Source organism: Haliotis cracherodii, unplaced genomic scaffold (genome assembly GCF_022045235.1).
Source record: "Haliotis cracherodii isolate W230 unplaced genomic scaffold, xgHalCrac1.p SCAF_14, whole genome shotgun sequence".
Lineage (NCBI taxonomy): Eukaryota > Metazoa > Mollusca > Gastropoda > Lepetellida > Haliotidae > Haliotis > Haliotis cracherodii.
In genome coordinates, this window is record NW_027266269.1 from 20,961,165 (window position 1) to 20,977,134 (window position 15,970).

Here is a 15,970-nt window from a genome sequence, read left to right on the forward strand (position 1 = left end):
ACAGCTAAAACAATATGTGCGTGCTGGCTCGTGTTGGGTCGCAGTCGCAAAGAGCAAAGACACCGTGTTGGGTGGCGTCTGTCTGGACTTGCAGGTGTGATCAGTGATGACATGAGTGAGTAGAACGCTTGTCTTGATCCCAGCAGTGACAATTCACAGGATGTAATTAGTGTTTGAATGACATTGTTTATATACTTGTAACAAGTGCTGCTCAATAAACAGTGATGTGGAATACATAGTTGTTTGTTTTCAGCGTATGTCTAAGTTGGGATTTCTGCTATCCAAAATGTCTTATTGATGATATAAAAATGCGATGTTTAATAATGTGAGCAAAGACCACTCACATTTTCGCATTTAATTCACGCTCGCGTTAATATCAAGATTTACAGTAATGTATAAGGTTCAATTACAAATAACACGCCAAGGAACTCTAAAGTTTCCCAATTTGAGCTGAACAACGGACCAGTACAGGCTGTTAGAGCCGAGAATGGGATGAGTACGTCTGGCGTCACTGATTTAGTCAACATATGCTATGGGGTCTCTCACGATGAAAACATTTCTCACATTTCCTCTCAGACTTCGGACTATAACTGCCCAACACGACAGATGAGTCTTTGTGACACAATGAACACCAGATATTGTACAGCACATTGCCTACCTCGTGTGAAGGTCTAGTCCTTGTCTGTCCACTAGCCTCCTGGAACTGCCACCAGCTGAATCCAACTCACTACACCCACCTCTTGTCACATTCATTTCTCATGTGTCAACACTGCCTATATTCCCAGAACCAGCAGCCACAGTTTGTGCTGATTCAGCAATGTTGCAGCCTGCGCTCACAGTTAACATAGGAAGGCAAACACAGACTAGTGGTGCATCAGCCAACACCTGAACCACGCGGCCACCTCAAAGGCCCTTACACTCATGGAAAGGGGTTACTATTGTGGCATGTTTGAGGGTTGGGAAGGGCAACTCGGGAACTCGGGTCAGGTGGGTAGAGTGTAGGACTTGATACCCACAGGACTACCCAGACCCGTAGTTAAGGGCAACTCGAGAACTCGGGTCAGGTGGGTACAGTGTAGGACTTGATACCCACAGGACTACCCAGACCCGTAGTTAAGGGTTGGGAAGGGCAACTCGAGAACTCGGGTCAGGTGGGTAGAGTGTAGGACTTGATACCCACAGGACTACCCAGACCCGTAGTTAAGGGCAACTCGAGAACTCGGGTCACGTGGGTACAGTGTGGGACTTGCTACCCACAGGACTACCCAGACCCGTAGTTAAGGGTTGGGAAGGGCAACTCGAGAACTCGGGTCAGGTGGGTACAGTGTAGGACTTGATACCCACAGGACTACCCAGACCCATAGTTAAGGGTTGGGAAGGGCAACTCAAGAACTCGGGTCAGGTGGGTACAGTGTAGGACTTGATACCCACAGGACTACCCAGACCCGTAGTTAAGGGCAACTCGAGAACTCGGGTCAGGTGGGTACAGTGTAGGACTTGATACCCACAGGACTACCCAGACCCGTAGTTAGTCACATGATATATCGTTTAATGAGAAAAATTAAAAACTACAACCCCATGGTTACTGACCAGTCACTAATGTTCACATATCTTTCTGACTATACTCACCTAGCTTCCTTCTGACTTTTATATACTTTGAGTAAAGACAACCCTTCAGTCAACTTCAGTGTATGCATGACCAGATCGTTTTATAGTAGCTAAATACTTTTGGCCAGGAGTTCGGTAAAACAACTCCTAATCAGACATTTTGTACCCAACTCTTGAAGCAATCACGGATTGGGTCAGGTGATAGGGAGTCGGGTACCCTGGAAGTAGATTGGCCTCCTGTCTAGGATGTTTACTATTGCAAAAGTACTGTGATAGTCTTAAGACTATTGCAACACTCTTCTAATATGTGTTTAACAGTCTAGTTATATTCTGTTCAGTCTTGAAAGTTTAGTTAAGTTATTGATTTACTTGGACAAGTATTGACATAACCATAACATTCCCTTGCAGATCACAGACCAAACATTTGGTAAATCCTGACACACCTGTAGTTCCATGTACAATAATTTCATAATATCAAGTGGACAAAAATATTCAGCTAGTGAGAGTGAGTGAGTGAGTTTGGCTTAACGCTGCTTTTAACAGTATTCAAGTCATATCACGGCGTGTCAGCTTAATGTGGGAGGAAAGCCTGAAGTGATGCAGGTCTCAGACGTTTACCACTTCGGTGAAACCCACGAGGACGGGTATGGTGCTGACAAACCAAGAAACATAATCGGGGCGAACCGGGATTCGAACCCACAATCATAGGTTTCTGGCGTGCCTAAGAGACGCAACTCTGCACAGCGAATCGCGGCGCCTTTGACGACTGGGCCACCCGTGCCCCCTCAGCCAGTGAGAAGGTGAGGGAGACAGTATTTTCAGTTCCAAAATGGTGAATCAGCTTGATGTGGGAGGAAATCCAGAAGAGAGGAATGTTTTAGAAGGTTACAAATTTGGTGAAACCCATGATCATGGGTTTGGTGCTGACAAACCGTAAACCATAATCAGGATGAACCGGGATTCGAACCCACAATCATAGGTTTCTGGCACACCTACGGAACACAGCTCTACACAGCCAACTGCAGTGCCCTAGACAAAGGGGCCACCCATGCTTAAAAAATATTCTCAGAAGTACTGCACTTATTTCTTATTTATTTGTTTGTTTGACGCCGCACTCAGCAATATTCCAGCTATATGACGGTGATCTGTAAATAATCAAGTTGGGTCCAGACAATCCAGTGATTGATATCATAAGCATCGATCCATGCATTTGGGATCGATGACATGCATCTACCAAGTCAGCGAGCCTGACCACCCGATCTTGTTAGTCGCCTCTTACAACAAGCATAGTTGCCTTTTATGGTGAGCATGGGTTGCTGGAGACCTATTCTTCCACGGATCTTCACGGGTAATTTTACTTCTTTGAAGTCAATGTCATCCCCTCCAACAATCTGACCCCTATTCACACATCAAATCTTGTTTAATTCCTGGAACAATTCATTCTATTCCACAGAGACCATCACCATGGACACCAGAGAAATATTGCAACATTCCAGGTGGTCAATGAGGCTTACACCATCAGTTCGATCTTTCACAAAATACAAAATTTGTTTGTACAGTTTGCGAAACTCCGGACTCCAAACACATGGAATTAAGAAATCCACTCCGCTGGGAATACAGTCATAGAAAGACCAAAGTTCACACTGTAGAATGTTTTAGACATTCCTGGCCAACCAGTGCCTAATGGCGCCTATCCAATCAATTTTCACTAACCTTGATCTGTTGATGAAAGAAACAAAAATTCACGAACTTCAAACATTCAAACCCATTACCGTATTGATTCTCATGGGGGCCATACTTCATTGTCATGATTCTCATCATAGACTTGGCCCTTGTTTTTGTGTGTCTGCATGTGTGTTTGACATGTGTGTTTGACATGTGTGTGTGTGTGTGTTTGTGTGTGTGTGTGTCTGCAAGTGAGTGAGTGAGTGAGTGAGTATGGTTTTACACCGCTTTTAGCAATATTCTAGCAATATCACAGCGGGGGACACCAGAAATGGGCTTCACACATTGTACCCATGTCGGGAATCGAACCCGGGTCTTCGGTGTGACAAGCGAATGTTTTAACCACTAGGTTACCCGACCGCCCCTGTGTCTGTAAGTAATGCGGCACTTTGCAAAATTCCATCTTTATGATGGCGAACTGTAAATAATCGTGTCTAGACCAGACAGTCCAGTGATTGATATTGTGAGCATCAATCCACATCATTGGGGTACAATGGCATGCCATCAACGAAGTCATCGAACCTGACCATCTAATCCATTGAGTCGCCTATTATGACCAGCATAGGTTGCTGGGGGCCACTTGTTACCCAGATTCCACACGTGGTCCCTTGTTTTAGTGAGCGGGAGTTTATGGCTTTAGATTCTTAGCCATATTCCAGCGCTATTGTGTTGAACCAAAACACAAAGTATGGCTGAGGGAGTTGATTGTTACATAGCTTTTCACGATGGGAACACCAGAAATGAGGTTCAGACATTGTTCCCATGAAGGAAACCGAAGGACATGAGTGTATGCTTTACCACAAAGCTACCCCATAACCCTTCCACAGAATAAGGAGTTATGTCCCTTTGAAATGATGGCACTTCACTATTGAGAAAGACATGGAGAAAATCACCAAACTCGTTTTGTAAATTATTTACGAACACTTCGACCGACCGTACCTCTAATCCTTAAATTCACATGGAATGCAACAGAGAAACTCATTGAATTCTGTTGTAAAATGGGACACATCTTTTCATGGAACCCAGAATGTTACTATTTCATAAATGGTCTACATTTCATTTTCATCATACTTGCATGAGAAGGCCATGTAAAAACAACACAAAGAAAACATCTTAGTCATTTATACCAAAACTTCATCACACATTATCATCATCATCATCATCATCATCATCATCATCAACGATCACATATTCAACATTGTGACTCAAAACAAAGGTCCTCACCTAGAATCTAAATAATTGTCAAACTTCATCGAACAAGTTTGAATATTTCTTTCACAATTATTTGAATGTCTCTATCAATATGCATCACACTGCCGTGAAGTGTGGACAATGAATTGAAATCAACACTTGAGAAATGTCCCATATTGGTAGCTGTGACACGCTCTCACATTCAGTTGAAAGTTTCTATCAATATGCATCAGATTTCCATGAAATGAAGATGATGCATTGCAAGAACTCATCTGAGAAACCATAAGTGGAGAAATGTCCTTATCATGGCAGGTCTTAGCGTGAATAACACGATACCATTAACACCAAGTCAGTGAGGCTCTAGAAGTGCCTTCTGATTGGTCAGAGGGCCGTGGGTAGCTAAGCAGTTAAAGCGTTCGCTCGTCACGCCGAAGACCCGGGTTGGATTCCCCACATGTGTTAGTCTAGGAGATACGATATTCGATAAGTCCATGTTTAGTATAGGAGTTATGACAATCACAAGTCCATGTTTAGTATGGGCATTATGACAATCACAAGTCCATGTTTAGTATGGGCATTATGACAATCATAAGTCCATGTTTAGTATGGGCGTTATGACAATCATAAGTCCATGTTTAGTATGGGAGTTATGATAACCACAAGTCCATGTTTAGTATGGGAGTTATGATTGTATAAGGGTGTTATGACAATCACAAGTCCATGTTTAGTATGAGAGATACACCAATCACAAGTCCATTTTAGTATGGGCGTTATGACAATCATAAGTCCATGTTTAGTATGAGAGATACACCAATCACAAGTCCATGTTTAGTATGGGCGTTATGACAATCACAAGTCCATGTTTAGTATGGGCGTTATGACAATCACAAGTCCATGTTTAGTATGGGCGTTATGACAATCACAAGTCCATGTTTAGTATGGGAGTTATGACAATCACAAGTCCATGTTTAGTATGGGCGTTATGACAATCATAAGTCCACGTTTAGTATGGGCGTTATGACAATCATAAGTCCACGTTTAGTATGGGCGTTATGACAATAATAAGTCCATGTTTAGTATGGGCGTTATGACAATCATAAGTCCATGTTTAGTATGGGAGTTATGATTGTATAAGGGAGTTATGACAATCACAAGTCCATGTTTAGTATGGGCCTGATGACAATCATAAGTCCATGTTTAGTATGGGCATTATGACAATCATAAGTCCATGTTTAGTATGGGCGTTATGACAATCATAAGTCCATGTTTAGTATGGGAGTTATGATAACCACAAGTCCATGTTTAGTATGGGAGTTATGATTGTATAAGGGAGTTATGACAATCACAAGTCCATGTTTAGTATGAGAGATACACCAATCACAAGTCCATGTTTAGTATGGGAGTTATGATTGTATTAGGGAGTTATGACAATCACAAATCCATGTTTAGTATGGGAGTTATGATTGTATTAGGGAGTTATGACAATCACAAGTCCATGTTTAGTATGGGAGTTATGATTGTATTAGGGAGTTATGACAATCACAAGTCCATGTTTAGTATGGAGTTAGGCAAACTTCAACACTGACTTACGACAGTCATAACGCCTGTTTGTACACCAGGGCCTAGGTACATCTCCTTTTAATGGCATGAAAATTATTCAGGTACTCTAAGTCCAACCCAAATTAATTAGTTATCTAAATCAGATAAAAAGTTTAATCAACTGATATAATATAAATTTAGGCAATACAAGTTCGGTATTTTAAGCATGCTCTTCCCTCTTACAGCTGATTATAATAATTACACTAAACTTCCTACCTGGGTGTTATCAACACAGTAATCAAATCCTCAATGAATAAATTACTCCCGAACATACCATCATCATCAACCACATCCTGTGTTAGATAACTGATTTACTTTCAAACATGTGGCCAAACATGCATACAGATTCATAAAAATATTTTTTTACAGCCATAAAAAATACTTCCCATCACTGACTTTCCAATCACCATCTTTCCCAAATGATTTTCCTTCTGAAAACCATCATATGGAACAGAAAACAAACAATGGAGGCAACACAGAGAGGTGAAATTACCCAGGCAATATACAATATTTATCCTGAACCCATAACCATTAACCAATCTCCAGGCCTCCCCGTCCAACGCTAACGGTTATTTTCTCCTCTTAAAACCTACGTACCACCTACGGATTTATCATTTTATCGTCTTCTTCACCTCTGTGTCCTAGTGGTTGAGTTGAACAGACCAAATGTCTATGGTAAAAAAACTTGGCATCTTGTCAAATGGATTTTTTATTGGTAAATCTTTTAACTGGTGGAAAAAGCCTGTCAGAGGACAACTGTTATAACACATTGATCTTTCATTTGTTTAATTCATACCTGTGTCATTCCCTTGTGAAAAACAATATTTATCTCCTCAGATCGAACACCCCTGAAGCGTATAACATTTATATCACTGGCTTTATCGATACTTGACATGGAATATGTTTTCTTATATGGAGAGACAATTTATACCTGTGTTATTCCCTTGTAGTGATGGAATAACAATATTTATCTCTTCAGATCGGACACCCCTGAAGCGTAGAACATTGATATCACTGGCTTAATCTATAGTTCACATAAAGTCATTTCTCTGCAAACTTAAATCAAATGATGTGTATCAATGTAAGACTAAACGGTTACCATTTATTATGTTCTTGAGTTGAAACACTATATCTGAAAATATCAACTTGATTTCTTCCACTCAAGTGAAATAACACTTTGCTGGAACTACTTTCCGGCATCCTGATTGACACAGTGGTTTTCAGACAATGACTTGTATGATCAGTGACAACATACATAATAAATTGAACATCTGATTTCCTTGGCAAAAAACAAGTTTAGTGCATCTCATGACGTGAAATAGCTGACATATTCATGCATGGCTGCGGAATTCATGAAAATATCAATTTTGTACAGTCACTAGAAGAGATATACATATGTAAGCCAAATATCCACTACATATTTAATAGAGTCAGTCGCAGTTGCACATATCACTATATACAACATTACATTGGTGTCGACAGTTGAGCATAGCCCCTTCTTAATGTGCTTAGGTGGTGAAGCATAGCTTCTTCTCATTAATGTGCTTAAGTGGTGGTGCAAAGCCCCTTCTTAATGCGCTTAGGATGTGGGGCATAGCTTCTCATTAATGTGCTTAAGTGGTGGTGCAAAGCCCCTTCTCAGTGCTAATGCTGAAGAACAATAATCCTTGAACACATATTTAAAAAAATAATTTGAATGCCTACTTAAAAGATGACTAGCAATAATTATTCTTCAACATCTGTAACAAAATTCAGCTATCATTGTCTACCCAATTTACTTCATCGAGGCCCGTGAAGATCCGGGGTAGAATAGGTCTTCAGCAACCCATGCTTGCACTCTAAAAGGCGACTATGCTTGTTGTAAGAAACGACTAACGGGATCGAGTGGTCAGACTTGCCTTGCCGACTTGGTTGATGCAAGTCATTGATTCAAATTGCAAGGATCGATGCTCATGATATTAATCACTGGATTGTCTGGTCCAGGTCACTTATTTACAGACCGCTGTCACATAGCTGGATTATTGCTGAGTGTGGCGTTAAACAACAAACCAACCAACCAACATTGTTTGACATCACACTATTCACAGTGAGAAATGTCCTTGTTGCCCAGTATATGCCCCATAACAGAGGGCAGACATCTGTCTCAGGAGGAACTGCCTTACAGTAACAGGTCCAACCGTTCCCCTGGCAGTCAACACTTCAGGGAACATGCTTAACCAACCATAGGTACATAGGCTTACAGCTGCACCCACTTGAACTGAGGCTTCAAAACAAAATCCTGTTTCCGGGTGACACTCCCATAACAAAACACACCTTTGTTTGTTTGTAACGGCACACTCAGCAATATTCCAGCTATGTGACAGCGGTCTGTAAATAAGTGATCTGGACCAGACAATCCAGTGCTTGACATCATGAGTATCAATCTACGCAATTGCGATACGATAAACAGGGTTTCACAGAATTTTTAAATATTTATTTTTTTATGCAAACAGCAATATTCCTACTAAATGATGTCAGTCAGTAAATAATCAAGACTGGACCAGACAATCCAGTGCTTGACACCATGAGCATTGATCTACACAATTGGGATACGATGACATGTATCAACCAAGTCAGAGAGCCTGACCACCCGATCCCAATAGTCGCCTCTTACGACAAGCATGGGATGCTGAAGATTAGTTCTAACCCAGATCTTCACAGGTTAAACACAGCCTTGAAATCACATTTCAGTGGAAACTGCAAAACAAACATCCTCAACTCATTCACACACAAAACTCAAATGTCTCAAATATGTTTTCAGGACATAAATAACATATGAAGACAGGGATGTGTTCCAAAATATTGTGACACATTCATCACTTATTATTGCAGCAAGGGCTCCTTTAAGCTCACTAACAAGACGTAGGGGATCTTTTCCCCACTTCTACGAACATGAAGGAGAGCTGAATTACTTCACACGATGAGTTTTGTTTTGTATGAAATCCCTGAAGAGAACACCATCTGTTTCTTCTTCAGAAGAAGAAACAGATAATGTTTTTCAACTCTTAAACCCACACAGAAAAAGATCACAAAGGATTCTCTTAAATTTCAAGTATTTCGGAAGACTCTTAAAAATCGATCATAGTCTTGAAAACAAATAATTATACTAACATCAACATTGTGTGTGTCGTTTAACCCCACACTCAGCAATATTCCAGCTATATGATAGCAGAGTGTAAATGAATCTGAACCAGACAATCCAATGATTGGTATTATGAACTACATTATGCAAATAAGCCAAATCACCAAAGACAACTTCCAGGTCCATTTAGTCAGTGCTTATGACAAGCATAGACTGCTGGAAAACTATTCCTAACAAGAACCCCCCACCGAGTTCCCATGCAACTTTGGTGTTATCATAATTAATCTTTATCTTACACAATCTTATAAACAAGTCACACTTACATCCATGTTGGTTGTATTTTTCTGCTTCATGCTAAATCCTTCCTTTCATTTCCAGCCACCATGTCATATAATCCTTCAAATCGTCACTAATCCTGAATCAGTTGGATAATCCTTTCATGTGATAATCCCTTGTATCCCTCATGAAATCAGCCAAACTGAAGACAGGCGATAACTCACGTAATCCATAGTTCAAACTGATTTATTCCACAGAGGTGCTTTAAATTCCAATATTGATTGATTAGTAACCTCCTGTGTCTCTGTGTCTCCACAGTGGAATTTCACCACATATTTACAACCACAAAATAATCCTTCACTTTTTTCAATCTAACACCTGCATTAAGCATCTTTGAATGCACAATGGAATTCCAAAATAATAAACCTGATCACCATTAAATAATTCTTTCATTCTTTAATTTCAGCTGACGTCTGCTCCAAGCTGCAGATTTCCCATAAGTCATCAATTATCCAATCTGGCGTCTGCTATCATCTAAGGTCTATAATACTACCTACACAAATCAAACCCGTAGTTATGAAACTGACGTCTGCTAAGCTCCATTTCCTTCTCGACATTCTTCCATTTTTTAGCTGTGAAACGTAAACTCAAAACAGTGTTCCTCTTCACCGCAGGTTGACTCATCCGCTTCAAATATTCCCCAAATTTTAACTGACATCTGCTCCGACACGTACAAATCTTGCCTTATCCTTCCTCTTCAACTCTCAGCTCAAGAGCAGACGCAGCACTATCGTCCAAGCAGGAGATATGGAAGTGAAGTATAGGCGACAGCAATACACCTCATTGCATTATTTCATTCACATTGAATAAACACACATCCACTCCTCACACGCAAAGCTGATTCGGTCTTCCGGCCTGACCCATTTCAGCACCAAGGGGTGTATGTTGTTTATATGTCAAAAGTGGTGTTCAGGGAACATAGAGTTGCATCCACCATTGAAAGGTTAAAAAAAATCATGAAAAATTGGTCTGTATATTCTAGGGACTATGGAACTAGGGACGTCAGCTCTATGGTCACAGACCGTGAGATATTTACTCAGCACTTCTCAGGACAAAGCAAACAGAAGCCACTTGGCACTGCAGATTTCATCTCACCAAACAAAAATAGCATCAGATCAATTGAGAAAAAAAAATTTAACACTTAACAGGAATCTTATTTTGGTTGAAGGATGAAATTCTAGTCATTTTTCCTTATCTTTTATGTGTTCAAGTTTTGGTTATCATTATTGTTTTGTATTTAAAATCCATCATGTTAGAAAATGAAAATTATTTTGAATTATTTTTTTAAAAAAAACTTTCATTAAATCTCTTAATTGGAACATATTCCATGATATCCAAATAGTCATCTGATCTTGAAATTATATATGGCTGAAATACTGCTAATAAGATTAATCTTTTTATTTCACTCAAATTACTGCAATGACTATGCACTGATATTCCCCTAAAAATAATATAATCAACTTTCATAGAAGTCCAACTTTGTGTTCTGATTATGTCTTGAGAAGCAGATGCATAATAATCAAAATAAATATTGCAGAAATCTAGGACCTGTCCACGTCCACAAACATTACACAACTGGCAATAATCATAAACAGAGATTTCAGAGATCCTCAACTGTCGACTTTGAATTGATATATCACCTCTTAAACAATACACAACAGGCAATTTTGAGAAGTAGAGATTTCCAAGATCCAGAAATTGTCAACAACAAGCTGACAAACCGGTGTATCATCCAGTGCAATATTGGTGATAACGCCCCACCAGGCAGTGTGCAGGGACAAGCCAGAAACAGCGGAATCTAATTTGCAGCATCACTTGTCGGGTTTGAAAGAGGTAACAAGTGGTTACCAGATCCTCAAATAATTAACCTATCGCATTCCATTGTCATTTTCGCACATAACACAGCAGCACAATTAATTTGTCCAATCAAATGGAGGCTCGAATCACTCCCAACTCCACAGGGGTTCTTGAAAAGGAGGCGAAGCGATCATTTCAGTGAGTCATTACCTAGAAGGCGTAATTTGTGATCAGAGGGAAGACGATTTGCATTAATTGCCGTAAAGTGAACGCCACTCTGGAGCTTCCTGGTAATGATCGAGACTTGAGAATGTCCCAGGTCTGGAAGCCTGGCTGTAAGTGCTGACAAGATAATGGGTGCCTTTAGATCGTATCTTAAACCTGCCTGCATGTCACAGCCTGTCAGTGTTAAAGTCATCAATCATATATCTGCCATAGCAGTAACAGCATCAGGGTTTTATTCATCAACTGTATATTGTATATATCATTCATATGATCAGGGTTATAATGATTAACTGTATGTTGCCTATATCATTTATAGGACAGGGTTATAATGATTAACTGTATATTGGGTATATCATTTATAGGACAGGGTTATAATGATTAACTGTATATTGGGTATATCATTTATAGGACAGGGTTATAATGATTAACTGTATATTGGGTATATCATTTATAGGACAGGGTTATAATGATTAACTGTATATTGGGTATATCATTTATAGGACAGGGTTATAATGATTAACTGTATATTGGGTATATCATTTATAGGACAGGGTTATAATGATCAACTGCATATTAAGTTTATCATTGAAAGTATTGGTATACCAAGAATATCAATTACAGTTTTAGGGCTATATTAATTAACTGTATGTTGGATATATCATTTATAGGATCAGGCGTATATTCTGTATATTCAGTTTATCATTTAGAGTACTTGTATATCAGGTATATCAATTAGAGTATGACAGTTATCTTAATTAACTGTATATTGGGTATATCATTTATAGGACAGGGTTATAATGATTAACTGCATATTGGGTATATCATTTATAGGACAGGGTTATAATGATTAACTGTATATTGCGTATATCATTTAAAGTACTTGTATAACAGCTATATTATTGTATTGTAGGAGTATCAAGCTTATATCCATTAACTGTATATTCTGTATACAGGTTATATCACTGAGGCTGTGAGGGTACCTATCATAATGTATTATCCCCGTGTTGTAACAGTTTCCACCAAGCCCCGAGCATGTGTATGTACCATAAAAATTATCTTATCTTAAGCTTAACATCAAAACTTTAGTCAACCAATTTGTGAACATTTATGGCACTTCAAAGACACACGAAAGTCTTTCTCAAAAAAGATTCCTCTTTAACAAATCTACAACAAGCTCTGAATATTTCAACAACCCTTTTGGTGGGGGCTCGATCCACAGCCTGCTGGATACATTACCTCTATTTGCAGACCACATCCAACACACTATCAAGTTTCAAATCAGATATTCTCCAGCTGGTCAAGGCACAGCACTGGTGGGAGGGTTAGTTGAAGTCCACATCAAACATGGGAAATAAAATAGTTTTAGTCTTCTATCAGGACATATATAGTGTTCATGAGACCCTGGGCTTCCTCAGACTGCAATAATGGTCTCCTGAGGGAGACATAAGCTGCTCTAGAAGTGAGTGCAGGGCTGGCGAAGACGCCAGCGCCAGCCAAAGATACTGCCTTTTCCCACACCATGTTGTTTGTTGTTTGTTGTTAACAGCCCACAAAGCACTATTCAAGCTATATGACAGCGTTCTGTAAGTAATTGAGTCTAGATCAGGCAATCCAGTGATTGACATCATCTACAATCTACACAAATGAGATACAATGACATGCATCAACCAAGTCAGAGAGCCTGACAAACCGATCCCGTTAGTCGCTTCTTATGACAAGCACGCAGAGCTACAGATAAGCAGAATATTTGCGTAAAATACTCCCCCAAAATATTCAATACCCAATTACTTTCAATTAACTTGCGTCCAGAAACATATGCATTAAATGAAAAAACTCAAATATATAAAAACAGCTCGTGTGAAAACCCAATGAAGCTTTTTCAGCATGCGTACAAAGGAGCTGATTTCCGAAACACAATTACGAGCTAATTTACTTTCCAAGTCAAGCCTGTTTATTGGGAACAGTTATATACGTCTAAAACATTATTTCATATTCTTTAAATCTTTAAATGTTCACTAATTTGGGGAAAAACCCAATAGAGTGATGAATAGATGAGTGAAAAAATATTGGTTACCCAATGAAAATGTAACAACCCAATTAAAATAGAAACCATAGAGTAAAAACTCAATTGCTCAAAATGTTATCTGGAGCTCTGAAGCACAGTCACTGTTTACAGCAAGAATGGGTTGCTGAAGACGTCTTCTAACCTCTTTGAACTGTAGTGTGTCAGCATAATGGGGGAGGAAAACAACTTTGGTGAAACCCACAAGCACAGGTACTCATATGGTGCTGACAAACCTAGAAACAAAATAAGGGCGAATATGGGACTCGAACCCACAATGAACAGTTTCTGGCCCAAGGGACGTAACTCTGCCTAGTGAATTGCAGCGCCTGGGACGACTGCCCCCTGTGCCCCCTTTGCCCCCAGTGGTTGTTTGTTTTGCATCAATCAAGTCAGTAAGTCTGACCACCAGATCCCCTTGCAGTCCATCACCCATCATTTTAGCACGCATTTTTTCACAATTCATTTTCACAAAACACACAATCACACGATGAAAGTTGGCTATTATCTATTAATGAACATTGACTTAACTAGAAATACCAATTTTGTAATAATTCATGTCCGAAAATTAATATCTTCTTCATTGTTATCATATGACTGTTGACATCGCCCTGTAGTAGGGGGTGCGGTCGGGTAGCCTAGTGGTTAAAGCGTTCCCTTGTCACGCCGACATGGGTACAATGTATGAAGCCCATTTCTGGTGTCCCCCGCCGTGATATTGCTGGAATATTGCTAAAAGCGGCATAAAACCATACTCACTCATTCACTCACTCACTGTAGTTGGGGGGTGAAAACAGATAATATACATCTCACAGCAATGTCATGATGTGTGTTAAACATGCTTGCTACATACAAGACCCGAACTTACCTCAATATCTAGCCTGATGATCACAGAATTTCTCAAAGACATGTAAATAAATTAGAATGAGTTTTGAAATGAACTTTCATTTAAACTACCTTAGCATATGAAAACCTAACATTATACCAGAATCGTTGCCTAAAACCCCTTCCGAGTTGCTGAAACTCAGGACATTACATCGGATGCGCAGTCGTGGGAAAATGTGTGTTCACTGTCTGTGTCATCGTATTATATCAATCAATAAGGATAGGTGGAATGACATCTCTCAATTCCCGCTTGTCAAAGCTGTCTAGCTTTTCTTTCTCCTTGGGATCTGGGATGGCTCCCTTTGGTTCGTCATCTGCGAATCATCCGGAGGAGAGAATTATGAATAAAGTCCTTTGAGATATTCTAGTTGCACGCAATGTTCTTTTTGTGAAACAACTAACAAATATCAAGGGTACTTCTCTTTCTGATTCACGTTTAATAAAACAATACACGAATGAATAATATCACCTTATCCTTTGACAGTATACCTCAAAACTGGTATTTCTAGTTAAGTCAGTGATTATTATTAGATAATAACCAAGTTTCGTCACATGATTGTGTATTTAATAGAATTCTTTTCATTAAAAACCAGGTGCCAAAATGATGGTTGACGGACTTTTGACGCCTCTTACGATAAGCATGGGTTGCTGAAGACCAATTCTAGCTAGGATCTTCATGGGTCATCCCCCCCGTGCCCCCTACAGCACTGAGACCACTGACCCAGTGTGTGTGTGTGTGTGTGTGTGTGTGTGTGTGTGTGTGTGTGTGTGTGTGTGTGTGTGTGTGTGTGTGTGTGTGTGTGTGTGTGTGTGTGTGTGTGTTGGGTTTTACACCACTTTTAACAGCATTCCAGATATATCACGACAGGTCAGCTTCATGTGGGAGGTTAGCCCCAAGTGATGCAAGTCATAACCTCTGTGAAACCCACGAGCAAATGAAGAAACATAATCAGGGCAAAACGGAATTCGAACACACAATCATAGGTTTCTGGCATGCTCCAGTGACGCAACTCTGCACAGTGAATCACAGCGCGTTAGACGACTGGGCCCCCCGTGCCCCCTGGCTGTGTGTCTGTTTGTGGCTGCTTGAACTTGTCCGGACTAATGCTGGTTTTCATAGTGCAAGCCTACTAAGATACCATGCTGCAGTTTAACATGGAAACCCCACTCAGACACAGTATACTGACTCCCAAACAACCCTCTTTCCCTGAATCCCGAGCACCAAGGAGGGTAACAACAAGAACCGCACATTAACGTCCTTCGGTAAGACTCCGCCAGGGACTGAACCACAGACCTTCCACTCTCAGAGCAGCCATTCCATCCACCAGATGAGGTGAGGGACCTCCATTGTCTGTATAGACAACAACCACATGCACAGCCAACACACCGAGGATATATTCCTCAGGATATTGACCTTCACA

The 15,970-nt window shown here is 40.1% G+C and overlaps 1 protein-coding gene across 3 annotated transcripts in view; it reads right to left on the reverse strand.

Annotated features, from left to right (window-relative positions):
* LOC139461078 (colorectal mutant cancer protein-like) overlaps positions 1-15,970 on the reverse strand; it is a 129,822-nt gene that overhangs the window by 49,510 nt on the left and 64,342 nt on the right. The window contains exon 1 of one of the 3 annotated variants that reach the window (XM_071242594.1): positions 9,568-9,821. The exons of the other annotated variants lie outside the window; for them this stretch is intronic. Within the exon in view, the coding sequence (XP_071098695.1) occupies positions 9,568-9,597 (30 nt within the window). The 5' untranslated portion in view covers positions 9,598-9,821. Of the gene's footprint in view, positions 1-9,567; positions 9,822-15,970 lie in introns of those variants that run through there. 3 annotated transcript variants of the gene reach the window in all.